This window comes from Hoplias malabaricus, chromosome 13, assembly GCF_029633855.1.
Source record: "Hoplias malabaricus isolate fHopMal1 chromosome 13, fHopMal1.hap1, whole genome shotgun sequence".
NCBI lineage: Eukaryota > Metazoa > Chordata > Actinopteri > Characiformes > Erythrinidae > Hoplias > Hoplias malabaricus.
In genome coordinates, this window is record NC_089812.1 from 8,954,603 (window position 1) to 8,982,475 (window position 27,873).

At 39.0% G+C, this 27,873-nt stretch overlaps 3 protein-coding genes across 4 annotated transcripts; 2 read left to right on the forward strand and 1 right to left on the reverse strand.

Moving 5' to 3' along the window:
- Window positions 1–27: 27 nt before the first annotated feature.
- On the reverse strand, window positions 28–3,685 carry clpp (caseinolytic mitochondrial matrix peptidase proteolytic subunit). The gene is made up of 8 exons (XM_066642614.1): window positions 3,597–3,685; window positions 3,031–3,132; window positions 2,643–2,714; window positions 2,470–2,566; window positions 2,022–2,209; window positions 1,743–1,848; window positions 1,048–1,287; window positions 28–667 (listed from the first exon to the last, which is right to left on the reverse strand). Exons 1-7 carry the CDS (start codon window positions 3,606–3,608, stop codon window positions 1,067–1,069), a joined length of 798 nt encoding a protein of 265 aa, XP_066498711.1. The 5' UTR covers window positions 3,609–3,685; the 3' UTR covers window positions 28–667; window positions 1,048–1,066.
- Window positions 3,686–5,685: 2,000 nt separating this feature from the next.
- si:dkey-204f11.64 (uncharacterized protein LOC100537752 homolog) lies at window positions 5,686–12,044 on the forward strand. The gene is made up of 3 exons (XM_066642819.1): window positions 5,686–5,857; window positions 8,790–8,916; window positions 9,267–12,044. Exons 1-2 carry the CDS (start codon window positions 5,771–5,773, stop codon window positions 8,913–8,915), a joined length of 213 nt encoding a protein of 70 aa, XP_066498916.1. The 5' UTR covers window positions 5,686–5,770; the 3' UTR covers window position 8,916; window positions 9,267–12,044.
- Window positions 12,045–12,728: 684 nt separating this feature from the next.
- On the forward strand, window positions 12,729–27,489 carry carm1 (coactivator-associated arginine methyltransferase 1). Of its 2 annotated transcripts, none has more exons than XM_066641808.1 (16): window positions 12,729–13,027; window positions 18,044–18,169; window positions 18,598–18,704; window positions 18,954–19,058; window positions 19,347–19,457; window positions 19,626–19,803; window positions 20,112–20,202; window positions 20,764–20,845; window positions 22,346–22,431; window positions 22,667–22,756; window positions 23,251–23,388; window positions 23,642–23,731; window positions 23,889–24,001; window positions 24,873–24,953; window positions 25,237–25,305; window positions 25,491–27,489. In XM_066641808.1, the coding sequence occupies exons 1-16, from the start codon at window positions 12,784–12,786 to the stop codon at window positions 25,625–25,627; spliced, it is 1,848 nt and encodes a 615-aa protein (XP_066497905.1). In that variant the 5' UTR covers window positions 12,729–12,783; the 3' UTR covers window positions 25,628–27,489. The 2 variants fall into 2 exon arrangements, with proteins under 2 accessions (XP_066497905.1, XP_066497904.1); XM_066641807.1 differs by having other exon boundaries at window positions 12,730–13,027; window positions 24,873–24,971.
- The last annotated feature ends 384 nt before the right edge of the window (window positions 27,490–27,873 follow it).

Below are 27,873 nucleotides of genomic sequence, written 5' to 3' on the forward strand. Positions count from 1 at the left end.
CATTCTGTACATATCAATATTTTTATTTCTTATACTGATCATTAACATCTGGTCCTTTGTAGAACATGTCAGTTAGACAAAGTCCCATGTTCACGTAAAAACATCCAGAAGTTCTGACCTCATTCATGGCACCAAGACTTGTTCTATGAGAGACTCCAAGGTCTTGAGATATAAAAAGGCTCAGATTTACATAAACTGAAAAAAAAGTGCACAGCTTATTAAAAACATCTGCCATACAGGTGCACTATCGAGGGAAATAAAGATACTGGAACCATATCAGTATCAGCAGAAATCTGTTTAAATATCAATTAAATTTTTTAATGTCTCTACAAATATATTTTCACAAAACCATATTTAATATGAGAGCAGTACAGAAGCACAACATCTGGTGTCACTGCCTCCCAGCTCCGAGTTCTGGGGTTGTGGGTTCGTTTCCTCCCTCAGGTCACTGTCTATGAGGAGTGTGGTGAGCTCCCTGTCTGTGTGGGTTTCCTTCAGATGCTCCGGTTTTAAAAACACATGCCGGTACATGGATTGTTAATTCAAAGGTATCAAGTGATGTGAGGTTGTGCATGTGTGATGTCCTGTGATGGACTGGATTCCTGTCCTGGGTGTGTTCCTGCCTTGCACCCAGTGATTCTGAGTAGACTCCAGACCCCCTACAACCCTAAAACGGAATGAAGCAGTTACAGAAAATGAATAAATGAACGAATGAATGCACTGTAGTCAAAACATCTCCCACTTTTGATATAAATGTTCATATTTCTCCATGTTTTAATTCAAGTCATATTCTGTCATAATTTATAAACTTTATAAATATTTATGCATTTATTTCAGCAAACAAACAGGAAACACATATTGGCATTAGCACAAAATCTGCACATCATATTATCTTTCTTTCAGTTTTATTACCACTCTGCCTGATACACTAGTGCATCAACATGGGGCTTTTCCTTATATAACAGCCAATTAGTGTTGGTACTAGAAAAACGTATCAAATAAACAAACAAAAAGATATCTAAACCCTTGATCTCAAACATTGCTCACAGAAAGCTCCAGGTCCATCTCACGGTTCAGGTTTGTAAGAGGATGTAGTGCTGGCCCCAGTTTGGACTGGTTCTGAAGATACTGTTTGGGCTGTGGGGCTTGCAGAAGCTTCTGGATCTTTTTGTACCAGCTCAGGCTCATCCTGCCCTGCCTGGGGTGGGTGCACCAGGACCTTGTCGATGATACCAAAGTCCTGCGCCTCCATCGGACTCATGTATCTGTCTCGCTCTATCACACTCTCTGTGGAGGAATGAACACAAAACAAAAGGCTGTCTTAGAAATGCAGCACTAGCTTCAGGTTTAAGATTTACCAAGCAGTGAATTTCTATGGCTTCTCGGTTACTGGCGTTAATTAACACTGGAAGCCAACAATTGCCACTCTTACAAAGATTTATGCTAAAAATGTAGAAAAAACTTTGTCTTATCAGTCGCAAATTGAAATTCTGTCTTAAGTGCACTGTAAACTTTACCATTGCATATCATTTATGTTGTGTAGTCTAAAGGGGAAACATGTTTGATTTCAATAGTGTATATACTCCAATGCACCACATATAGTCAGAAATAAAAGTAGAAGTAAGTGACATAAGTGACACAATCACTATGGCAACGATTACGTGGCTGCATGTCATCATCGAATACAAATGCTGAGCCAATACAGTCATTTCAATCGACACTGTTTCCAACACATGAAATACCTATGGTTTCCAAAGACTGTCCAGTATGTTTACAGTAGATATTGCTTATCTGTCTCTTCAGCTTGAGAATCTCCTCAGCCTGGATGGCAATATCTGTGGCTTGACCCTAAAATCAGGAATTAGAAGAGTGTTAGATGCCACACTTGACTTTGCTTTAATAACTCAGCACTAAGGGCGTACAAAATGACAACGTTATCATTTATCCTGATATCATGATGTAATATTTTTGCCATATCGTCCATCCATAAAAATGCACCCAATTTAAGTCAACCATCTTACCCTAGCACCCCCTGAGGGCTGATGCACCATGATGCGAGCATTTGGCAGTGAGTGTCTCATGCCTGCAGTGCCCGCAGCCAGGAGTAGACTGCCCATACTGGCCGCCTGCCCCACACACCATGTGGAGATGGGGTTGAGGATGTACTGCATAGTATCATAGATGGCCAGCCCTGCTGTAACTACACCACCTAATGGAAAATACAGAAGACAATGACAGGCGACTAGATCTTCAGGATGGTGTGCAATAGGTCACTGTAATCATTTACTGGAACCATCTGCCACAAATGATGATAGTAAAGATCTGAGTTTATACCAAATAACCAGAATAACTTTAAATCACTCTCCCCTCACATTTAGCAGGCTGACAATTCTCCACAAGGGGGAGCTACTGTTGTTTAAATACCTGACTTTGATCGAGAAACCATTTGAAACAATTTCAGTCTCTCACCTGGACTGTTGATGTACATATGAATGGGTTTGTTGTTGCTTTCTGACTGAAGGAAAAGAAGCTGTGCAATCACGAGACTTGACACAGAGTCGTCAATCTAAAAAGAGAGAGAGAAAATGTCAATGAGAAATAACTTTACCCTTGAAATTCAATCTAATTTGGTTGACACTTACTGGACCCATTACACAGATGATCCTCTCCCTCAGAAGGCGAGAATAAATATCGTATGCTCGCTCCCCTCTTCCCTGTGAGAGAAGCAGAAGAAATACAAGCTGATTGATTCTATCAGCCTGAGGAGCTGTGATAGTGACAATAGGGACAACTGAATCTTTCTAAGTGATCATGACTTAAAAACGACTTAATAAGTTGTTTCTTTCCTGCATCTTTCTAAGTCATGTCCATGACCTACAAGACTATTTACATTAAAATTTTAATCTTGCTCAAAAAAAGAAATTTGTCAGTCTCAATTATTTTTCAGTCTCAGACATCCCTAAAAGGGACAAAACTCTTATTCATGCTTTATTACTGATCCTAAAAATGAGATTTAAGAAATGTATTTACCGTCTGTTCCACAACTATAGGAATGAGGGGACTTCTCCATGGAGAACTGTGATGAACTAATCTCCTGCCTTTCACAGCAGACAAACCACACTGCAAAACTCTCTAAAACAAACAAAAACAATATGAAAATACACATATAATTGCTGTGGGATTTTTATTGCTGAGTAATGTCTCCATAAACTCTTTTAAACATCCGTTATAACTATCATAAATAAAGCTTTGGCCACTTAGTTAGAATCCATTCCACCTTAAATAGTGCAGCAGTTACACTATGGCGCCTGATTATTTAAGGAGGAAGTGGAAATTCCAATAAGAATCTAGAGAAATGGGGATAGCCAACTATTTGAGTACTACAGCGGAAAGACTAATAACTGTGAAACAAGACATAACTGCTGCACATTTAAGGTGGAACGGAAAACTCCACACAAGGACAAATTCAAGCATCTTAGCTTTACTGATATGTACATTTACACTGACACAAACCAGCTTGTCTGCCTTAAATAAATATTTAATTTGGACTTTTAACCCGCTCAAAGCTCAAATTTCCAGAAAAACGCTTAACTTACCCGTAATAACATCTTAATTTCTAATTTGTAAGGTGCACCTCGCGCTACTCTTCTTCTTGAGGGTTTGTTTGTAAACTGAAGCGCGCAAAGCTCGCTGCTGCCCTCTACCGTTAGACAAGCGCAAATATTCAAATATTGACTTTCTTTGTCCTAAAACCGGCTTATTTTCTCGAAATATGAGTTGTAAACTTTTACATAATATGTGGCAGAATATTAAGTTAGTACAGAGCCATGTTGGTAATATCCTTTCAACATATATGTTCTGTGTGATTTTTTTACAGTGTGTTTGTGTATGACCTAACTGTATGCAGGAATAACTTTATTTAGGTGTGCAAATGACTTGATAAGGCATGAGAAAGAGATATTTAATGGGTGGGAACGACTTAAAAAGGCGTGGGTCCGACAGGTTGTTCCCACACATACATTTTGTTCCTGCACCTTAATAAGTTGTTCCAATGCGTTATTGCATCATTCCCAAGTCTTACACCATATATTAAGTGGTTCCTATGCTTTATTGAATCGTTCCCATGAATTAATACACCATTATTATATTTTGCCATTCCCATGCCTTATATTAAGTTCCCATACATTATTAGATAATTTCCAAGCATTATATTAGGCTTTTCCCATGATTCCTTTAGTGAATCTCATGCTTTATTACATAATTTCCACATCTTATAAGTAATTTCCAATATTAAGTTGTTGCCTTGCATTATGCACACTTTCGTTTGTTTTGAAGGGATCAGGAGGGCTGAGGAAAATGAGTGTTTCCAAATACTGACTTTGTATTTCAAAATATTCTGTTAGTATATTAGAATATAAAATTTCATCCATTTTAAACTTTTTAAAAATCTTGTTTTTTTTCTACATACAGTGTATTTTCTGTAAATATTGTGGTTAGCATAGTAATGTGCAGGGTAATGTTACTGTCTCACAACCCCAGGGTAGGGTGGTCAGCCGGAAAGTCCAGTTTTTCAGTTCCCAGTCCAGTCTAGATCGTCTAGCCAAATAGCATAGTGTATTATCTGTAGCCACTTCCCACTAAGGTACACCAGTTGTTCACTGCTTATTTTAGTGCATTGTGGGATTGTCCAACAGTACTAAAACTACTGCACTGTTTTCAGACGACAATACAAAATGGCTGAACCACAAAATAGCGCACTATATAAGACAATTTTTGTCCTCGGACATACCTTGAATTTAATTGATTTTACTGTTTATGTGATTCATAGTTCATGGCTCCTGTTAACATGGATTTCATTTTGTGTGCTGTAGTACTATCCCAGTAAACATTTAGCCGTTGATTCAACGTGGAAATAACGCAATGACTGCCGTCTAATCAACGTTTTCTTAAGGTTGAAAATGAAAGTTGAAAAGACGTCCAAACACAGACATTGAAAAGACGACTATTAGACGCATTTTGGGCGTCCACTGACGTTATCGATTGGTCACCACTTAACTACCTCTTAACTAACTTATTAAGATGGATTTTGGACGTCCATTGACGTTCCTTGTTTATTAGGATGGCGGGTGGCACGGTGGCGCAGCGGGTAGTGTCACAGTCCAGAGGCCTGGAGGTTGTGGGTTCGACTCCCGTGACTGTCTGTGAGGAGTGTGGTGTATTCTCCCTGTGTATTTTCCTCCAGGTGCTCTGGTTTCCACCCACAGGTAGGCGGATTGGTGACTCAAAAGTGTGTGTGTGTGTGAAGGACTGGCATCCCCTCCAGGGTGTGTTCCCGCCTTGTGGCCAATGATTCCAGGTAGGCTCTGGACACACCGCGACCCTGAACTGGATAAGGGTTACATCTAATGAATGAATAGTACTATGCCTCCCTGTCTTTAGAGGAAATTATTATTTTGAGGAAACCTCTTGTTTTTGTTTTTGTTTTTTACCACAATTTGGACAATAACACCATAAGTCACAGATGTTTGCTGCTTTACTCGTGCAAGAGAAAGATTTTAAAATAAATAATAAAAGCAAAGCAAATCCTCTATTATACGGGCTCTTGGTGTCACTTCCTGACTACGGTCGCTCACTACCGAGGGAACAGGGTTCTGTTTGGGCCGCGCCTCTTGATGTAGATTCCTGAGGGGAGAAAGTTGAGTCTAAAGAGGAGGGCGTTTCTTTTTAGTGTTAATCGGTGTCCAGTTTGGTTTACTCGCAGTCGAGAGAGATGTCAAACAACAGCGCCAGTAGTTTGGTTATCGCCCAAAAAGCAGTGAAACAGCTGCGGCTTGAGGCCAGCGTCCGTCGGATAAAGGTAAAGAGATTTTTAATGGATGTTTAAGGAGAGGAAACCCTTTGCTGATTGCAAGGGTGTGGCTGGAATGACTTGTGTTACGAGTACCTGACTTTAAGTCACACTTTTCTTAGAGTTCTCTTCATTTTCGCTAATGTATTCGAACTCTCCGTTCTACCTTAAATTGTGCAACAGTTCCTATGGAATGCAAATACGTCCAGAATGGAACTGATGCACATCTTAAGGTGGAACAGCGAGTTCTAAAAGGAAGCCGAAGTTTTCGTAACAAAACGGCTGTCCTTGTGTCAGTACCTTTTTAAAATCCACTTTAACATTATTAGTTTACCAGAAATGTGTATTTAATCTGTAAATTTATACAGCATGTTGAACCATAATGTAATGTGACATTTTATTATTTTTGTTAAAGTTGAGTTAAAAGAGTTGGAGCAAAAGTCTTGTTTGTGCCTGAAAATTATATTTAGGTCCTAGATAATGTAGTATAACAATGCATTTATTTAAATGAAATGAAATGTAAGATTATAATAAGTATAAATAAAGAATTTATGAAGTCTTTGCACTTTACCATCTGCATCTCATGACAACAGCATCAAAAAGATTTTAAAATGTTTTAGGAATTAAAATTAGATGAATTGTGGTAATTTATTAGCTGCTAGCTGTGATATTGACTGTTAAACGTGATAAAAATGTTAGATATTAGATACCCTTGTCTAAAGGTGTGCTGATAAGGGAAACCTGGGTCGATATATCAGTCTGTATTTATCAAACATAGACAATGGGACTAAATAAAATATCTAATATATATATTGCCATAAGATTAAAATGACCACCATCCTTGTCCTGGTTTATTATTCATTTTCTCAGTTGCCCTTTGTTCTGCATAAATGTGTCAGTTTTTTTGCCCTGCTCTGCACAAAGGTGAAAGCCTCCTTTCACCTTGTTATTCAGGAGTCAGGGAACCCCCCCCCCCCCTTCCCCCCACCCGCACCCACATGACAGATATAGCAGTGCTGCTGGAAATTTTAAACGGTGTCCACTCACTCTCCAGTCTGTTAGATAAACCTACATTGTTGCTCCACATTGCTGAGGTTAACTCAGAGAGAGTATCCCATCTGTTTCTGGACATTTTGTGTTGGTTGTTCTATAGTTCTTTATCAGTGATCACAATACACTGCTCACAGGACGCTGCTGGTAGGATACTTTCAGTTTGCTGGACTATTCTGAGTCTAGCAGTGACACTGAGGGGTTTGAAAACTCCAGCAGCACTTCTGTCTGATCCACTCGTACCCATACAACACACACTACACACCACTTCCATGTCAGTGTCACCGCAGCACTGAAAATGATCCACCACTCGAGTCATACCTGCTCAGTGGTGCTCATGTAGGGGTCCCGACCATTGAGGATCATGCAGAAATGCAGAGCGACTAATGGACTCAAGTCTGTAATTGTATCTCTAGAAAGTTCTGTATGGTCAGCGGAGTTAAGAAAATGGATAGAGAGGGTAAAAACAAAGTTGTGAACTAATGTTTTATCATTTCTGTGTTCGATCCTGGCCCTGGGCACTCTTTGTGGGGAGTTTGGTGTGTTCCCCTTGTGTCTTCAGGGTGAATTGTTCAGAAACATAAATGTTTGAGTGACCGTTTTAACGATGATGTAGTTTTGGAAGATCAATGGATAGATGAAATTGAATATATATGCAGAGTACCATAAATATATACAGAATTTGATAAACGGGATTATCATTACAGAGAAAGTTTATATTCTAAAGAAACATATCTGTATAGGGTTGATTATTAAGATAAGGATATTTGGTGTATTATTATAGTGTCAACATAAGGTTCACTCTTCCCAAGTACAGGAAATGTACCATTTAACACAGTTGGAAGTGTGGAATATAACTGAATGTTTTCGCATTGTAAAATATCACACAACAAGCAGTTTTTTTAAGAACCTGATTTATATATGAAGTTAGAACTATATCCTTTACATATTAGCGCTTTATAAAGGTTAATGTAGGTTTATGACAGTTAAAATGAAAGGCTTATGTAGTTGTCGTGTGACATTTATGTACACGAGCCACCAGGAAAATGTTATCACGTAGCTTGTTTTAAATAATGCAAATAGTGTATGACCATGCAAAATTAGATAAGACAGAATAAATGATTAATAAACAAACAGCACAAACAAACAGAAAAGGGGCTGTGCATAGTATGTAAATTAAAACAAATTCTAAACCAGATGTTATGTGGTCAGTTCATCCATTTCGTTTTAAATATCGCTCACATTCTGCGTTTTCATTTTAGAGTGTGTCCGCACACGTTTGATGCTAAAAAATATATTAATAATAAAGTGTCCACTGAAGTTGCTGTAGACCCACTTCCTCAGACCTCTACATGTTGATTTTAGTGAGCTGTGATGAGAGTGAACATGGGCTTTGGACAGAGAAGTTCTTTGTTGATTGTAAACCATGCGACAGTACACCGATTGTTGGTTGTTAAAGGCCAAAACCTAATTACAGATCATCCAGACACATGCTTTTCCCTGAGGGAAGGATCAGCTAAAAATGTAACTTCAAGGGAAGTCCGAAATAACTCCTCTGTTGTTTCCACATTTTAATAATAACACATCGCATAACATGCAAAACACCAACACCAAAGATCAGAATGACGGTTAGGCTTTTTAACTTGCATGTAATATAACTCCACTGCATGAAGGAGGGGGAAGGAGGGAAACAAAGCAGGAATTCTTAAAACTGAATCATAGACAGAGAAATATGGACTATTAATGTTGCACTAAACAGCACTTGAAACTTGTGTTATACATCACTTATAAGAATTTAAAACTAGTGTAAAACGTGCCTGTTTTAAAGCTAGACTTAAAAGTACATTCTCAGGCTTTTCTCTTTTCCTTTTTCCTCTTTTGCTGGTCTTAGGTGTCCCAGGCAGCGGCTGACCTGAAGGCTTTCTGTTTGCAAAATGCCAATAAAGATCCTCTGCTTGTGGGTGTGCCATCCAGTGATAATCCATTCCGGCCCCCAAAATCCTGCGAACTCTTCTGAGGTAAAGACTGTTGTCAGGAATAAAGTTTTAAAGTATAATGCAACTCCTGTTATTATGTTGTTACATACATGTAGTTTAAAATCTTCAGCCACATTAGTTACTTGCAGAGACTAACTTAAAGTTGATAATGCTATTATCTTGGCTTAAAATACCATTACAAACTTAATAACATTGTTACTCATATGTCACAAAAATATTTAACAATATTGTGTCATGTTGGGTATCAGATGTTTGGATGCCTCTGTAAATTATAAATGGATGTATAGTGCTATCTCTCTGAGTGAGTGAGGAAGGGAAGACCATAGCGTATAAAACGTGATACATGTGTAAATAATCCTTTCTCTTTCCAGTTTAAATAAATGGACTTTTTCCCTATAAGTCCATTTATCCCTGAATAAATGAAGATGAAGATGGCCTTAAAAGTAATTTCTCCTTCTCTTATGGAACGAAGCTGACCGCTGGTTCGACACTACACTTAGATGTACCACGCCCGTTTTCTTTTTCTGTGAGAAGCTTTGGTGTTAAAATAATGTTTTTTTTCTGTAGTTTGAAGTTTAAAGGGCTCATATGCATCATTTTTATTGTCATTTAGCTTTTTTTAGCACCTGATTATTCGCTTAAGTTTTATGAACCCAAACACATCCTTTTCCAGCTTCTTTTTATACCTTTGTATTAAATAGATTGCTGTGTTGCAGATGAGAATAACTGAAATACGTATTTGAGTTTTGTTCTGATTGGCTGTCCTGTATTTGCCTCATTCAAAAAGCAGTCTGAAACACTCCTTATAACTTCAGTGTACATGATTGGGGTTAAACTGCTGTAGGGTGTATTTTAAACCTCATGTAAGTCCAATTTTTTATGTTTTTTCAGCTTGGTGTTCATGTGGTGACTGTATGGACTGGGAGTGAATCATGCATTTTGACAAAAGTTTTAAGGGCCCTTTTAAGAGACGGGATTTTATGTTTTGCATCGTTTACTGTACAAATGAATGGAATTTGTTGGTTGTAACGAAAAAGGAAATCACGTGAGGCTCTCAGGCTTTTTGTTCCAAGCACTGGCTAAACATACTCCCCCATCTTATTCTTACCTTTGTCTTTTTCTCGCAATGATCAAATCCAGTGGATAGATGACGACAAGTTACAGAAATCTGATGCTTTGTCTTGAATTCATTGAAGTGGAAAATGTAAAATTTATTTTGTAGAGTAGAAGCATCACCATTAACGTAATGAAACACAACTTTTTACAGTAAAGTTGAAGGAAATACACACACTATTTTGAATTTAAATCATATTTAAATATATTTATATGGATTTAAACATACAATAAATATTACAAAATATTGTCATGTATCAGTGTATTCAGGAAGTGCCATAATAAGCCAGTGTAGTGCACATTCAGTTTGTTAATACACTTTTATATCATATTCATCACGCAATACTAGCCTGTGTTTTGTGTCATCATCAGTGTACTGACCAAACTGGAAGCACGAGTTTTCTTATCAGTGGCCAAGATATGAACCCTGTAACTGGTTTAGTCCAGACTGGCTGGAAATGAAGCATGGATATGAATGCTAAGATATATACACTGAATCCTCTGATTGTACTTAAATGAAATGTGTACTTCATTTCTATATTGATAAAATACGTGTATTAACATATGTTCCAAAATTACAAATGATCATTACAGAGCAAGGCTTTGGGTCGTAAATACCAAAAGTTGATGTCAGCATTATTGTAAATGTCCACTAGTACATCTGCTGGACACTGGTAGTATGTGAGTACTAGGAGTACAAATATATATTTTATATCTGTAACCCTTATCCAGTTCAGGGTCGCGGTGGGTCCAGAGCCTACATGGAATCATTGGGCGCAAGGCGGGAAAACACCCTGGAGGGGGCGCCAGTCCTTCACAGAGCAACACGGACACACACACACACAGTCACTCACACCTACGGACACTTTCAAATCACCAATACACCTACCAACGTGTGTTTTCAGACACAGGGAGAACACACCACACTCCTCACAGACAGTCACCCGGAGCGGGAATCAAACCCACAACCTCCAGGACCCTGGAGCTGTGTGACTGTGACACTACCTGCTGCACCACCGTGCCGCCCGTATCTTATATCTTCTATAAAATCATGATTACTAAATGTCAGGACATAATTTTTTTCTCATAATACAGAAATCATTTGACACTGAGGTTCCTCTATATAACATATAATTAACTGTACATTAATAATTACACAATTTAAAAACTATTTCTGTTTTTAAGTAATGTGGAAAAGAAGTACACACTTCAGTTCAAGTAACCTCCCTTTTCTGGGTATTCTACTATGAACTACTAAAGTATTGTGGTGCCAGGTCAATGAATTTGTTAAAAAAAAAATAAAAAAAAAAAAAACAACGCTAATGCATGAGCTTGTACCTCACTGATAACATTTAAGACACTAACTTTTCTTGGTCAAACACTGTATCTACCTGCTGTTTATCTGAAAACAAATTCCTCAAGCTTTTTCATTGCACCACTGCATTCCATTTTTAAAGGAATTCTTGCATCAAAGTCAAGCGTTATTTGTTAAATATATTCACCAGTTTGATGAATTTCTAATAACACTAAATATTTTTAAGAACAGTTTTGGGAGCATTTTATATAAAAATAGTTTTGAGTTTTGAACACAAATTAACTTTTATAAACAAAAACAAGTATTTGCATTTATTTTCATTCAGATATTTCTGCAGAGTTTGAGCATGGCTTTTACATGTTGCTGATTTTTCATAAGACATTAAACAGCGGAAGTGCTCCAAAATTATCTGGATTTTAAATGAACTTTACATTTAAAGTAAAGAACGTTTTTCCCTTTTCCTGTAAAATTACCAGTTTGGAGAGCCTTTTTTTGGGGGGAGCAGCATGAGATATTTATAAATAATACACTGAATGTAACTGAATTTACATGAAGTATTTATTAGAAAGATGGAAAATGTGCAGTTTTTGCAATTTTCTGTAGTAGCCTTTCTCTTCTTAAAGACACTGTAAACCTTCAAACACTTGGTGCCTTAAGATACACAAGAATATAATAATATGGCATTTAACATTGATGCACATATCCAATAAAAGTATTTCATAATGGAATTATGTGTTGTGGATTTTTACATTTAAAAAAAACTTTTCACTTAACAATCAACAACCTGTGTTCAGTCTTCTGCCTGTTTCTCACAAATGTGACAGTTTATTGTATCCATATGCATAATTTAAGCTTATGACACGTCTTTATTACTGTCTGAAATAGCTGATTTTGTCCCCACCACATCTTATTCATTCATTCACTATCTGTAACCCTTATCCAGTTCAGGGTTGCGGTGGGTCCAGAGCCTACCTGGAATCATTGGGCGCAAGGTGGGAATACACCCTGGAGGGGGCGCCAGTCCTTCACAGGGCAACACACACTCACGGACACTTTTGAATTGCTAATCCACCTACCGGAGGAAACCCCTGCAGACACGGGGAGAACACGCCACACTCCTCACAGACAGAATCGAACCCACAACCTCCAGGTCCCTGGAGCTGTGTGACACTACCCGCTGCGCCACCCCCACCACATCTTAATCTAGTAGAAATAGAAACAGAGTGTCTGTCAAAATGAGTGTGTTGCATCACTGACAGTCACATGGGCGTTTAGTTTATTAGGGAAATTGGGGAATGCACTACCACATACAAAATGGAGGTAATGTGGCACTGTATAACAATCTGTACCTTTTTTAAAGTATCGTGTCGTGTCTCTGTACCATTAGTATCGTATCTCATTATGTGAGGAGGCATAATGCTAATGGTTGATACTATCGGTTGTGTCCACTTGAGGGCAGTATGGAGCTCGGCCTCGTTTCCGCGCAGAGTCAACGGGAGATCGGATCGCTTCTCCGCTGCAGCCGCTCCGCTCTTCCCCCGCTCCGGAGCTCGAAGATGGCGGTGTCGGTGTCAGTGTTCTCCGGCGTGCGGCTCCTCTCCATTGGCGACGCGAACGGAGACATCCAGAGGCACTCAGAGCAGCAGCCGCTGCGGCTGGAAGTGAAAACCACGCAGGACGCGGCCCTCATTAACCTCTCTAACAGTGAGTAACGTTAAAACCAACCGGCCGCGCTTTCCCGTCTCAGCCTTTCACTGCCTTTGTGTCCGGCTTTAGCCTGGTAGCTCCAGCATTTAGCTGCTAATAGGTCAGCTCCAACAGCTGTACTTAACCCCAATATCTGCCCTATATTACACAAAGCTCCAATTTGCGCTCTATACACAGAGCGTAAGCTCAAATTCGCAACACTTTTACCAGCTGTGAATAAAGTGAGGTGTCTGTTAACCAGGCTTGTACTTCATTAACCGGTTCCACCTTAAATTCAACAGTGGTTGATATCCAACCTCTCATGCGCCGGAGGAAAACCAAGCTGCTTAAGTTGCTCACTAATATTAACTGTAACCAGAGACCTGCCTTTTTCCAGTGAGAGACTGAAATTGTCTTTCTTTTATATTAAGTTTTACGTTCCACCTTAAATGGTACTGAAATAAATGTAGCATTTAAGGTGGAACGCACTTTTTTCTTTATTAGTTATTAAGGAACATTCTGGTCTACGAGGTAACGTCATTTCTACCAAACGCGTGGAAACTTTCCTCCTGCCTAAGCGCACACGTTTCCCGTTCCACCTTAAAAGTTAAAAGCAGTTTCATTCTGAATGTACCAATTTAAGGTGGAACGGAAAATCTTAAACAGAAACAGACTAATGAGAAGCAAACTTTTTCTTATTTTGTGTTCATATGCTCCCCACTGCATTGTCTACAAGTGTTAAAACTTAATCCAAGCGACCAATTTAAGCATCTCTGGTGCATTTTGGACAAAAGTAAACCCCGAACAGAGAGAGTTATTTTCATTTCGCACCACAAACAATAAACGCGTGGACTTAGCATGTGGCTAACAGCTTATCGAGTTGCATTCGCGCCTTGACTCAAAGTTGGCTTAAAGAGATGTTCTGTTCTCGCTTTCTTCCCAGTTTTAGATTTTTGTGGAGCAGGCAGCGAAGGAGCTAAAAACAAGGCCTTTCTAAGCTGCGTTTTCAGTAGCTAATGTGTTTAGTGAAAAGCTGTTTTAGTCTAATGTGCAGTTTCTTAAGAGAAAGACTAACACACGGAGCTCAATCTTACAATAGAACACAGGGAATCTTTACCAGTTACTGATGTGTTTTATAAGAAATATTAGTGTAAAACATTCACACACACGGGATGTTATTTACGTAAACATGGACGTTGTTTATTTGTTTTATAACTAATCATAATAGTATGCTACAGTTAGTATGTTTAATATAAGCTAGATGTCCGAAAGTTTGTGGACACCCCATATAATCAGTACATCCAGCTACTTCAACGTGCTCCCATTACTAAAACACTCTTCACAGAAGTGCATTGCCCAATAGAATGGAACCGTCAGGAATACATGAGCCTAGAGTTACCATGCCCAGTGCCAAGCATAGGATTAGTGAGGTAAAGGCTGTGGAGAGTACTGAAATGTGAAGAGCTCTTTCTGATTAAAGTCCTCGTTTTTTTTATTATTCTTACAGAAGAAAACCTTACAAGCTTTTATTATTAAGCATTTTATTAGCGTAAAGCTGTACTTGTTGAACAAAATCCAAGATTATCATATTACCGCTGTTACTTGATTTTATTATCATATTAATTTTTATATATATCTTTTATTTTGCATTATATGAAAGTGCCAATTATAAAAAGGACCATGAATCAAACACTTGCTTCAATTGGTCAATTTGGATATTAAAGTACATTTTTTGCTGTAGTAGCAGGTTCTGCTTTTGTAAAAAGAAGCTCAATAAAGTGTCTGTCTGTCTGTCTATTTCTATTTTGAAACCTATCTGTGATGACCTGATGGCATTCAAAGGTGTAAACATTAGTGTGGTCAGGTGCTGAGGTTGGATGATTGGCTCTGGATCACAAACCCTTCTCCAGCTCTTCCCAAAAGTAGCAAACACTCATTCCACTGTTATACATCCCAAGAATGGAGTGATTTATACCCCTCTTTACTTGCCCCTAGGCTCGTATGGGATACAGTTTGAGAGAAGCATTGAAGAGACTCAAACTATCCAACAGTGGTTGAGACCAAAATCATTATTTCTGCTTGTGATGCCTTGACCTTAGTTTGGATGCCATCACTTTACAGTTCTGCAATATTCAGCATGCACTTATGCTTGGTAACATGCGATTTGTTTCGCTTATACTGTTTTTTTGGGGGGTGTGCCTGGAACCATATAGACCTTCATCTTTGTTCACTATGAGACAATAGCAGGTCCCCCGCCTCCTTCTTGCCACTTGCCCGCTTCTTCTTTCAGCGCTCTCAGCTTTTGTTCGTGCCTTGGAAGCCCCCCTGGAAGAAAGAATGGGGAGCTTTTATTGCACATTTACACAGAACTAAACTCTCAGGGTCACATTATTCCCAAACCTAAAAGGTCCTTAATACCACACCATTAGGTTTAAAGACTACACTTCTAGTCCCCCCCCCCACTACACTTAAGAATTTTTTTATATAAACCTCTCTATTTGAGTTAATTTCTCACCAGACATGGTAAATGTGTCATAACATGCCGTTCACTATAGACTGCTACATTAATCTGTGAACCCTTTCACACTGGTGGCATGCATCACACAGCAGTACAACAGAAAGCCACTTAGGTCGTATTATTGATGTGATGTGCATGGCAATCTACCAGATTTTATGCAGAAACAGTACAGAAGTCAATCATCTTGCTGAATGTACAATCTAGGCCAATGTCAACAAACAGCTATGTTTTAAATTGTAGTAGTGTTTCAAGAGTTCAAACCCTGACTATGTACAGGTAACGAGACCGTGTGTGGCCACAAGTCAGGTTTATATTGTTGGATCATTTTTCAGATAAAAGTTGTGCTTGAATTTAGACAACATGAAGCTTATTAAAGCAATGTGCATATATTAATAATATATTTTATACGCTGTATTAAATAAGGGAAAATGCAGTTTAAACAGAAATTTCACATCCGGTGTGAAATTACAAGCATCACAGAATGGTTCAACTCTCACTGCATTCTGCTGCTGGTGTGAAATCGTGGTTAGGTTTAAATCAATTTTATCTTCAAGAAGTACAATAAATGGTCTCTGTAATACTCCTTATAACATGAGTGTGATTGGCAGATCTATTAGTGCATATAATTTCATTGACATCACAAGAACAGTGAATTCACATTATGGGATTTGTGCCATAGATTCCATAAGTGGTGTGTGTTTTAAAATTGTATTTATGTTTTTAAACTGAGCTATAATCAGGTATTTGGATCTCAGATGTCTTAAATACAGGAATAAGGCCATATTGCATTCCAGCATGAAAGAGGAACTCCATTGATTTCCTCTTTACCAATTTAACCACATTTACATCTTCACACTTGACCATGTTTAAAATGCAAAATTATTAATGTGAAACTCTTTGATTACCAAGTTTCTTTTTAATGGACTCTTTGTTACTAAGCTGTGAATACGCTGACTTCAGTGAAATGACAATAAACAGTAATATTGTACGTCCTGTATTTTAGAAAGTCCAACAAATGCAGAAGTGGAAGTCTTAATTACAGTCTGCAGCAAGGAGAAGTTTCTGCTTTGAATGATTAGTTTTTATTTTAGTTTGCTGGACTTTGACACACATTTTTGATTTCCTGCAGCCATGCCATCAGTAGATTTAACACTGCAGTAGTGCTGGGCGGTATGACCAACATTCTACATCAGAGTATTTTTCAATATTATATCGGTTTCATGGTGTATATATGTTTTCCTTTTATTTTCCTCCATGCATGACATGTTAACCACGTTGATTGTGAGAAGAATTTCTACAGTAGAGTGGTTGAGAGTACCCTACTCCATTGTCAGGAGAATTGTACCTTGTACAAAAAAAATATCTCCATGTTTAGTATTACATTTAATACGGGTTTGCATGGCCCCACAGTTTCATCAGTTTGCAGAGGGTGGCACTAAATTATTGAAGGAATCATATGACATGACAGTTGCATTTAACACATTTTTCAGAAAATTTCAAAACTATAGGCTAATTTTCACAACTGATGTAAATCACCTACACTCTTAATGTTATCAGTCTCTCACCAGCAACAATGTGCAACTCCCAGCAATAACACTATTGGTACTCCAGCATTTCCAGTAAGTGTTTTTGGTCCACATCCGACCTTTTAAACCTGAAGTACCTCCAGACAACAGACACGGCTCCTTTTTTTTGGCAAATGTTCTTTTGGGTAATTGTCATCTACTTCAATGTCTGGTTCAGAACTTCTCTGTTCCATGCTTGTTTAGCTGTGCAGCAGTGAAATACGTCCCCTGTGACACAATTTAGTACCACGCTGCGTCCTGGACATTGTTAGGTTTTTTTTAAACCGGTGTGGCTTGTATATTAAAAACTCATATCATAGCAAAAAAAACATGTTTTTTTTTTGGTGCGAACCAGTATACCGGCAGTTTGTTTCGCCTGTACTGTTAGTACCTTAATTCATGGAAAATATTTACAGATCTACAGGTTTGTAGTGTCTTATAATGATGCTGAAAACTAATCAGTAGTTTTAGGATGGCTAATGATTACTCGGTAATGTCTCTGTAGTTTTTAAAAATAGCTTTTTATTTATAATTCCATAGATTCTTTAAATATATCTATTCGCGATTCTAAGAGGTCCAACTGTAGCATGATTAGCTTTGCTTTCTGAGCGAGTTGGCTTATCTCACACACCCTCATCACACATCATGATGCTAACCAAAACAGGGACCTGTCAGCCAGTGCTCTCCTCCCAGGCACTGGACTATCCGGTGGCACTGCGTTCGTGGCAGTGTGAAATGAAGACAGTGGTTGAGGAAGCATGTGCTTCTCCTAACCCGCCAAGCTTTGATAACATTGTGTGAGATGGAGAGTTCAGCTAACTAGATGGAATTAGGGTTTTTTATGTAAGTAGACATATTTAGAGGTGCCAGTGTTAGTCATTTTGCTGATTCTGCTGCAGTTCCTTTACAAACATGTATTAACTTTTATAACAAACTTTGTTTGTTTTGCAGATGAAGAAGCAAGTGTGTTTAAGTGTTCAGTTTCACGGGAGACCGAGTGCACCCGTGTTGGGAAACAGTCTTTTATTATCACACTCGGCTGCAACAGTGTTCTCCTGCAGTTTGCCTCCCCCACAGGTAACACTCCTCAACCTCCTGGCCCACACACATCACCCATACACTACTTTAAAAGTCTGTTCCTACCCCTAGAAATATTTAGAATATGACCATCACTGTCTACTTTATACACCTACCTCATATCTGCATTCATTACACAATTTATCAGCTTCACTTTTGCTTGTCCTTAGAACATTAAAGGCATCATCTAATACAGGATTAAAATCTGAATTGATGCAGATATATTTTGTTGACATTTATAATATCAAATAATGTGTTATTATATGATTCCGATGTCATAGTGCCTCTCTAGTTTTAAATTAGATGTGTGTCACCTGAAACTCACTCGTGTTTAGAAGCTGAGCTTTGTGTAACCAAATCCTATTAAACAAAAGTGCTACAAACCACACTCCTCGCTGTTTAATATCTTCCTGTTTGTTCGAATGCAGATTTCTCTTCGTTTTATAACCTCCTAAAAAACTGTCGAGGACATCTCAGTGAGAACTCAGCCTTTAGTGAGAGGACGGAGGAGTCATCGGCTGTTCAGTATTTTCAGGTGTGTCTTTTCTCAGTTAGTTTGTGATTGATACAATGGATTTGTTGTCATCTGCAAATTATTCTCATATACAGTACAGCCACAATTTTATTTCCGAAACTATTACTTCTGCAGAACTATTACAGAATTATTTTTATGTATTACATTTTTTTAAATTAGAAGGCCCATTGTAATCAGTGCTGAGATCTCAAACTTTATGCGGTTCTCTTTTCTGTTCTCTTCACGCTTGACCTCTCTGGATGTCTGCAGTTCTATGGCTACCTCTCTCAGCAACAGAACATGATGCAGGATTATATACGAACTGGAACTTATCAACGAGCCATTCTACAGAACCACACAGACTTCAAAGACAAGGTACTGACCCAGCTGTTATTTACACTGCACGAACAATTTATCTGTAAATAGAATACAGTATACATTTATGAAAAAAAAAAAGTGTGGAAGTTGCAAGAGAAAGACAGGAAGGAAACACTATGTAGAGTGGAGAGACAGGGATATCATTTATCCCTGCGTTGTGGGCCATCTGTGTGGATATCTCCTGTGATTTTTAAAATGAATTATTTCTTTACAGTGCATTTTCAGAATATAAACTGTTAATTCCTTGTTTTTCATCCCCTATTTACCCACTCCTTCTGTCTGTAGGTGGTGTTGGATGTTGGCTGTGGTTCGGGCATTCTCTCATTTTTCGCAGCACAAGCCGGTGCTCGTAAAGTTTACGCCGTGGAGGCGAGCACCATGGCTCAGCACGCAGAGGTACGTTTCATCACCTCAGGAGATTACATTTATACTTGTTATAAATCAGCTTGATTATTTCTGTAGCATAAATCTGCCACGATTTTATGCCTAGCCCAAAAACCATTTTCATGCAGCCTTGTAAAAGAATGTTATTACAGAGTGTGTGTGTGTGTGCCGTGCATACAGGTGCTTGTGAACAGTAACAGACTGACGGAGAGAGTGGTCGTAATCCCAGGGAAAGTGGAGGAGGTGACCTTACCTGAGCAGGTGGACATAATCATCTCTGAGCCCATGGGCTACATGCTGTTTAATGAGAGGATGCTGGAGAGTTATCTTCATGCCAAGAAGTTCCTCAAGCCAAATGGTTAGTGCTAGTGATGTACGTTTAGTATAAATAGTATTTTCACACTTTTATCTTTAACATTAACTCCAACAAACTAACACAACAAATACTATGTTTTTTTGACATATTCAGAGCAATATACACCTGATGCCTGTTTTGTAATGTTGCTGCATGTTATATATGTTTATCTAATCTTTAAATCTCAACTAATTAACCATAATTGAATAAATATGAATGAAAATATAATTTCACCAGATCCTTCCAAATTTACGAGAATATAAAGACTACTGTGTTTATAGCAGTTTACTGACTTCATTCTGTATTTGTAGGAAAAATGTTCCCCACCATCGGCGATGTCCACCTCGCTCCCTTCACAGATGAGCAGCTCTATATGGAGCAGTTCACAAAGGCAAACTTCTGGTGAGAATCTTCAGCACCTTCACCACAGGCATTTTTATTATTATTATTATTAATTGGTATACAAAGTAAAATACATATTTGGAAATAATGTAAATCTTGTTGACTATTTTTAGAATTAATTTGAATTCAATGTTGAATTAAAGCGAATACAGAAAAGACGCATACTCTGGGACCTAAATTCATGTTTCTTTCTAAGTATGTGAACCATGCTTTTGTGAACACGCCATATCTACATAGAAACTATTTTCTCCTTCAATGTAAACTAACTGGTTCTAATCAACAGGAAAGATCTTCGAAATGCGATATTTACTTTTTTAACGTTCTAAAACATTACATAAGGTCACCCCCAGGCATTTCTGGGTGTGTTTATTCTGTTGCTTTGTATTTGTTGTTGTGGTTATATTTAGTTCCATTTGAACACTGCTAGATTTATATAACAGTCCATTTTTAATATATTGAGCACTGTTATGTGGAATTTTAAGCCAGTGGCATGTGACTGAATAGATTAGACAAAGTTGTAATTTTGTATAATAAAATAAAAATGTGTATTACACCCCCCAGGTATCAACCATCTTTCCATGGGGTGGATCTCTCTGCGCTGAGAGGAGCTGCTGTAGATGAGTACTTTAGACAGCCCATTGTTGTAAGTTAAAGTTGTGCTTTTTAAATGTTTCCCTCCTTTGATTAAATTGTGGCTGTAGTACAAGGTGTAAGGGGGCTGTCGTGTGCATGTGTTTGTTCATCAACTTCTCTTGCCGTGCAAAAGTCTGTTTTAATAGCTGTTTGCGGAAGCAGAGTTTGGGCAGTGGGCATGAAGCTTGTGAAGCACTGTAGAATGTGCACTGAGGAGGAAACTGCAGGATTTTTGCTGCTGATGATGTTTAAGCAGTGTATTAAGATTATAAACTTATAGCTGATAGTTATCGATAAACACTATCGACATTAGCAAATGTTTTCATTAAACAAAATATTGACATTGGTGTGTGTGTATTGACATTGACATGTGATTACATTAGTGCAACAAATTTGTTACAGAAATATACCGTTTTCTTCAGCTTTTTTGTTTATTTAATAACATTGTTTCACATTCTAGCATTTATATTTAATTTAAAAAAAAACTATAAATCATTCATTCATTATCTGTAAGTGCTTATCCAGTTCAGGGTCGTGGTGGGTCCAGAACCTACCTGGAATCATTGGGTGCAAGGCGGGAATACACACATTCACTCACACACACACACACAGACCCTTTTGTGTCACCAATCCAAACCAACGTGTGTTTTTGGACTGTGGGAGGAAAACGGAGCACCCGGAGGAAACCCACGCGGACACAGGGAGAACACACCACACTCCTCACAGACAGTCACCCGGAGGAAACCCACGCGGACATGGGGAGAACACACCACACTCCTCACAGACAGTCACCCAGAGGAAACCCACGCGGACACGGGGAGAACACACCACACTCCTCACAGACAGTCACCCGGAGGAAACCCACGCGGACACGGGGAGAACACACCACACTCCTCACAGACAGTCACCCGGAGGAAACCCACGCAGACACGGGGAGAACACACCACACTCCTCACAGACCCGGAGCAGGAATCGAACCCCCAACACCCCTGGGGCTGTGTGACTGCAACACTAACCTGCTGCGCCACCGTGCCGCCCAAAAAACTATAATCTTTATTCAGATTGAAATGTGGCTCAGAAATCTAGATCCAAACCCTTGCTTGAATAGGATGAACTCTTACACCACCAACGATTCCCTAATACTGTGTACTTTTATAATTACAAAGTCCTCCTGGTTTTATTGGAGGGATGTGGTCAGTAGGTATATCTCCAGCAGTAGTCAGCTGTGCAGGTGTTTGGTGCCTGAGGCAGTGTTACATTGCTGGAACAGTGAGCTGTAGCTGTGCTGACCTGGCTGCTGCTGTTGTTGGTTTTCTGACAGCTTGTCTGTGTCCAGGCTCAGGCAGAAGAGACCATCAGAGCGAGAGCTGAGCCTAACTTCATGTTTTCAGTGGCTCAGTGCTTGACATGAGGCCTTACATTTTTCCTTATGCTGACCGACCTGCCTTATGGATGGTGTTAAATTGGCATTAAGATTCGTCTATCATTTTGTCTTTCCTGTTTCTTTTAGGACACGTTTGACATCCGAATCCTGATGGCTAAATCTGTAAAATACACAGTCAACTTTTTAGAAGCTAAAGAGGAAGACCTTTATAAGTGAGTTCTTTGTCTTGTTTGTAGTGTGTTGTAGTGGGTTTGAACATTAGGACAGTGGGCTGAGATTTTGTAGGGCTTATGTTATGGCCAAACATTTGCTAAAATAACTGGTAAATTTAATTAAATCTTGATTTTGTACCAAACCTTACATTGTGTGTTGTTACAAACCATGAACTCTCACAGCCGTATCTGAACAAAGTATTGAGTTGTGTTTTGTATTTATTTCCGCTATCAGGATAGAGATCCCATTCAAGTTCCACATGATGCATTCAGGGCTGGTGCATGGCCTGGCATTCTGGTTTGATGTGGCGTTTATGGGATCTGTGTAAGTACTCTCCATATTTCCATGGAATGATCCATCTGAGACGTATTGGATTACTCTGAATGTTATGGTTAGAGAACAGAGGTTTTACCTCCTCTCCCTGACCTCAAGAGAAACTGAATCTGATGTGATGTTTGGGTTTAGTTTAGGAATAATGTGGACATGCTATGGTTGTGCTGTAGGCCACACACATACAAACATTGAATTTGTTTAAAAATATGGCAGAAATGATTTTCATAAAAGGACAATTTAGAGATTATTCACATTTGTATGTAATTAAATAATTAATGACTCATTTGATCATGCTGTTCTTAGCATTATATTGAGCTGTATTTCTAGTTAAATATGATGAAATATTAATTGCTTAATAATACATTTCTCACATTAAGCAGTGTATTGAAAGCTGGCAAAATGATTGCTTTTGTAGACTTGCATTTTATCAATGAGCATTACTAAGCTATGAAAATTAGTCTATTGACTCCTCTCTCTCCCCTCAGGATGACGGTGTGGCTCTCCACAGCCCCAACAGAGCCCCTGACTCATTGGTATCAGGTTCGGTGTCTGCTGCAGTCGCCACTTTTTGCCAAAGCTGGGGATACAATGTCCGGCACAGCAATCCTCATCGCAAACAAGAGGTGAGTGGCTGAAAAATCCAGGTACCCGTGGATGCCCATGTCACCAGGGTTTGTGCTAGAAGAGCAAGTTTGACGTGACTCTTTAGTGTGTGTGTTTGACAGTTATCACCTGATGTGGTTGTGAATGCATGATGACTAAAAACCTGTTAGCACCACGCGCTGTTCTGTACACAAGTTTCCATTACCGCTTTGTACGGTAAATTAGGTTTATTACTTCTAATTATAATATTCACATTTGCTGTGTTTCTTTCAGGCAAAGCTATGACATTAGCATTGTTGCTCAAGTGGATCAGACAGGCTCCAAGTCCAGCAACCTGCTGGATCTGAAGAACCCGTTTTTCAGGTGAGTTGGTGACAATGTTGCTATCTTATTAAAATATTGTAAATATATACTTTTTTTACACAATTGGAACAGGATTTCTGTTGGAGCAAGTTAGTGAGTTGAAGGTTTTTTTTTTTTCTTGTTTTTTTTTTATTTATTATTTTTTAAATTTGTGTAGGTACACAGGCACCACCCCTAACCCCCCTCCAGGCTCACACTACACCTCCCCTTCTGAGAACATGTGGAACTCTGGAGGGGCTTATAGCATGAACCAAGGCATGGCTGTGTCAGGTATATACATAAACAAACACAAACAAAAGATGGAAATGATGTACACCAGCAATAGAACTGTGGGTAAAAATTAGACTGAAAAATAGTGTTCTGCAAGTATTCATTTCAATTATTATTTTTCTCCCCCTCAAAACAAACATTTTATGAAGAAACAAGAGGAAAGAGCACATGACCTGCCATTTAGTCAGCTACTATTTACTGAGGAGCTTATTGAGTTATTGTAGAGTGGGTGTGTTTCTTTTACAGGCTTGTTTTCTTTGGGCTTTATGATTTTAAAAATAATGTTGGTCTTGGTCAAACAGTGTTAATTCTTGGGTAAAGTTTTCTTTGGGACTGTTTTATGACCCTGCATGTAAATATCTGCCCGAGGTGGAAAAAAAGCTTTAGCCCAAAATTTTCAAGCTATTGAAAAGCTTTAGCCCAAAATGCAAGAGAAATAAACTAGACATTGGTTCCCACCTTTGCATACAACTGTGAACAGCTCTGAATGAATGGGTCTCATCAAAACATGTGGAATAATGTTCTTTCATTATTGACTAATAAATGAATGAGAATTTAATAACTAGTTACCCTTCAGGTTCTAGGTTCCCCTTTGTTTTCCTCTGTGTTTAAAGGTAATTTTTGGGAATTGTCTCTTTATAAAATTGGGACACACAAATGGGACTCATGGTTGACCACTCAATGGTGTGCATTTCCTCTAGCTATGTTTGTGTATCCCATTATCTCAGCTGAAGAATACAGCACAAATGTTTACAAATTCACACACATCCAGACAGTGACGTCCCAGCATTCTTGAGTCTCTCAGTGGGGTTAGTGTATTGGGGATTGCTGGTCTTATATCTATTCTATCCATATCTTGCTTTCTTCTTAGGGATGCCAGCAGCTTATGACCTCAGCACGGTCATCGGCGGCAGTGGCTCCACAGTGTCCCACAACAACCTCATCCCCCTTGGTACAGACACGCATGCACGTACGGATATGCACACACACACAAACACACACAGTCCATCATAACAATATAGCATTTTACAAAAGCTAATGTTGAGTCAAGTGTAGCACAGCTAAAGACCTTATTATTTTGACCCAGATAGATGACTTTTATTAGATTATATGAATTTAATAATTTACGGAACCTAGTTTTTTGAACAGAAGTTTTACTATTTTAAGGGTTTTAAGAGTTCTAGCCTTTTATGTTTTGTTTTTATTTTTTGTTTGTTTTTTTAATTTACTCCTAGTGAACACGGGGATTGTGAACCACACTCACTCCAGAATGGGCTCAATCATGAGCACAGGAATTGTCCAGGGTAAGTGTGTCTTTTGTGAGTGTATATGTGTGTGTATATGATACATATTTATCTAGATATTCTGAAATTCCACTGAAATTAATTACATTTTCAGTTTAAATAATTCAGTTAAAAACTAAATTAATATATAGCTTCATTTGCGGAGTAGAGCTTATGTAATTTCTCTCTTTATTCTCAATTTCCAGGAGCTACAACTGGTCATCAGGGCTCCAGCAGCAGCTCTCATTATCCCATCACCAACCAGTTCACTATGGGTGGCCCGGCGATCTCCATGGCTTCCCCCATGGCCATCCCCAGCAACACCATGCACTATGGGAGTTAAACGCCCCACTTCTCGGGCCCCCTGCATGTCCAGCCTCCTAAAACTGACCACAGCCAAAATTCAGAAAAAACCAAATCCAGTGCTGCAGTCTCTGGCCATCATCTTGTTCGTTCTATCTCTCTCTCTCTCTCTCTCGTCTTGATATGTATAGTATATATTCGTATATAGTCTCTCTCTGTCTAGTTTTTATTCACATATCCGTCCCAGTCCGACAATGCCAGCAGCCATTCTTACACTGATGTGCTCCTTCAATTCTTCAGCTGCCTGCAAACAAGCTCCAGGACCAGCCACAAGGGGGCAGCACTTGTTTGTCGAAAGACTGAAAGAGCACAAAATGACAAGCTTTGAAATCCCATGGACAAAGACTCGAGCTGGGTGGATTGCAGATCCCAGTAGTTTTTAAAACAGTGGTGATTGTGATGATGAAGATGATTTTCAGACATAAACTCATTAGGCGTTCAAGATAGACTGATTGCTGACCCGAGATTTGCGGCAGGACTCTGACTCTCACTCTGATTTTTCTCTCTCTCTGTCTCTCATCATGATCAGACAGCACACACATTTCAGCATGAAATCTGTTCTTGGCCATTTTGTCTCCCACGGCACATGAATACACCCCCTTTGACATCATGGCACCTTTCTGATCGCCGAAACCTGCCTGTAAAGAACCTAGTGTAGGTAGACAAGATCCATGTTTGTAGCTCATTACATTTTGCGCTCGTCATCCACTCGTTTTTAAACGTGATTTTTGTGTGTTGGCTCAATGTAATTTTTGTTTTTTCTTCTCCCCGCTTTTGAGAGCTTTACATAGTTGGTGAAGATTAGTAAGACCACATCCTTGGCACCTATAGCGCCCTCTTTTGGATTCTCTTTACCACTTCGTTTAGTGTTTTAAAGGATTTTGCTGCTTTCCTGAGTCCAGCAGATGGATCAATAAAGCTTGAATGGATGAACTGCCCACACCGGAGGGAAGAATAAGCACGTTAGTACATTAGTGTAGACACATGGCATCTGTGGACATGCACTTCAACACCCTAGTATACACCCCCATCTGAAAAGGGGGAAAAAATGATAAAGCTCCTCATCCACCACTGTGTGTTGTGAAACTGGTGTCTACACAACGAGAGGACGGTCACCAGTTCTTTCTCTTAACTAGGTTTGACATTCTTTGACCCCCTACTGTCCCGGCGATAGTTCAGACAAAAAGACTCTGAAAAGTGTATGCATTGCTTCCATTCACATTTTCAGTTTTGATTTGATTTAGAAATCTTTTCATTGAGGTGAAAAGAGACATGAAAGCCTGCTAGTTTATAGATTTTTTTTTTCTTTTTTTTTTCACAAAAGGAAAAAACAGACACAAAAAAAAGAGGTGCAAATTAAATGTTGGTGGAGATGTCCCTATAAAAGTCTGGCTTCTTCTGATGGTTATGACTTTCAGGTCCAGAGGGTCATACCATCCTGGTGTAGGCCAAAAAAAACAATGCATTTGCTTATGTTTACATTTTTTGTTTGTTTGTTTGTTTAACCAGTGGGCAGTTCCATACGTATGGATTAAAGTGAAACTGCACCCTGATGTTTCAATTGTTAGTACTTTTCTTGTGCATGGGTTTGTGGTGTACTCCTGGGTTAGTCTTTTGGTCCAGTACCAAAGTAATTGGCATGGCTGTTCTTAAAGGGAATGTGTGTGTCTGGGTGGGGGAGGGGGGGTGGCTGAACCCTTTCAGCACTGGGTTGCACATAAAAGTAGTAAATGCCCCTCATTAAAAGAGGTGTGGACGAACTTGGACACAGTATAGTGTGCAGATGTAGAGTGTATGTTCCAGCCACTAGAGGTCAGACATGGTTTCAGAATAGAGCCATTTACTGGAGCAGTAATAAAATCATGACAAGGCAACATCAAGAGTAGCGCTGTTCACTCGTTTATGTTCAGACAATCTGCATCTTTTAAGGTGGAACTTGTCTGTATGTTTTATCCACTGTGTGAATGACCACAAACTCTTGTAACTCGAGATTTAGTGACTGAGTTTTGTTTTTAAGCTTTGTAGTACTTTTAATCTGTTTACGTTCATGCGGCGAGCGCGTAAGTTATGGTGACCAGATGTCCTCTTTTTAAGACTTCAAAAAAAATGTCCGGGCGGAATTTCACAAACGTCCGGGATTTTGTTTTTCTAGAGCTTACATAGAACTTCGAGAAGTTTCGTTCACAAACTAGTCCCGCCCTCCCCTACTCCGATTGGTTCGCTTGA

Coding starts and splice junctions, on each gene's coding strand:
- clpp (XM_066642614.1), bottom strand. Junction 2,715..3,030: donor CTATAGTTGTGGAACAGACG/GTAAATACATTT, acceptor CTTCTCTCACAG/GGAAGAGGGGAGCGAGCATA. Junction 1,288..1,742: donor ACAGTCTTTGGAAACCATAG/GTATTTCATGTG, acceptor ATTCCTCCACAG/AGAGTGTGATAGAGCGAGAC.
- si:dkey-204f11.64 (XM_066642819.1), top strand. CDS start 5,771: ATGTCAAACAACAGCGCCAGTAGTTTGGTTATCGCCCAAAAAGCAGTG. Junction 5,858..8,789: donor CCAGCGTCCGTCGGATAAAG/GTAAAGAGATTT, acceptor TGCTGGTCTTAG/GTGTCCCAGGCAGCGGCTGA.
- carm1 (XM_066641807.1), top strand. CDS start 12,784: ATGGAGCTCGGCCTCGTTTCCGCGCAGAGTCAACGGGAGATCGGATCG. Junction 20,846..22,345: donor ACTTTAGACAGCCCATTGTT/GTAAGTTAAAGT, acceptor TGTTTCTTTTAG/GACACGTTTGACATCCGAAT. Junction 24,002..24,872: donor CCAAGGCATGGCTGTGTCAG/GTATATACATAA, acceptor CTTTCTTCTTAG/GGATGCCAGCAGCTTATGAC.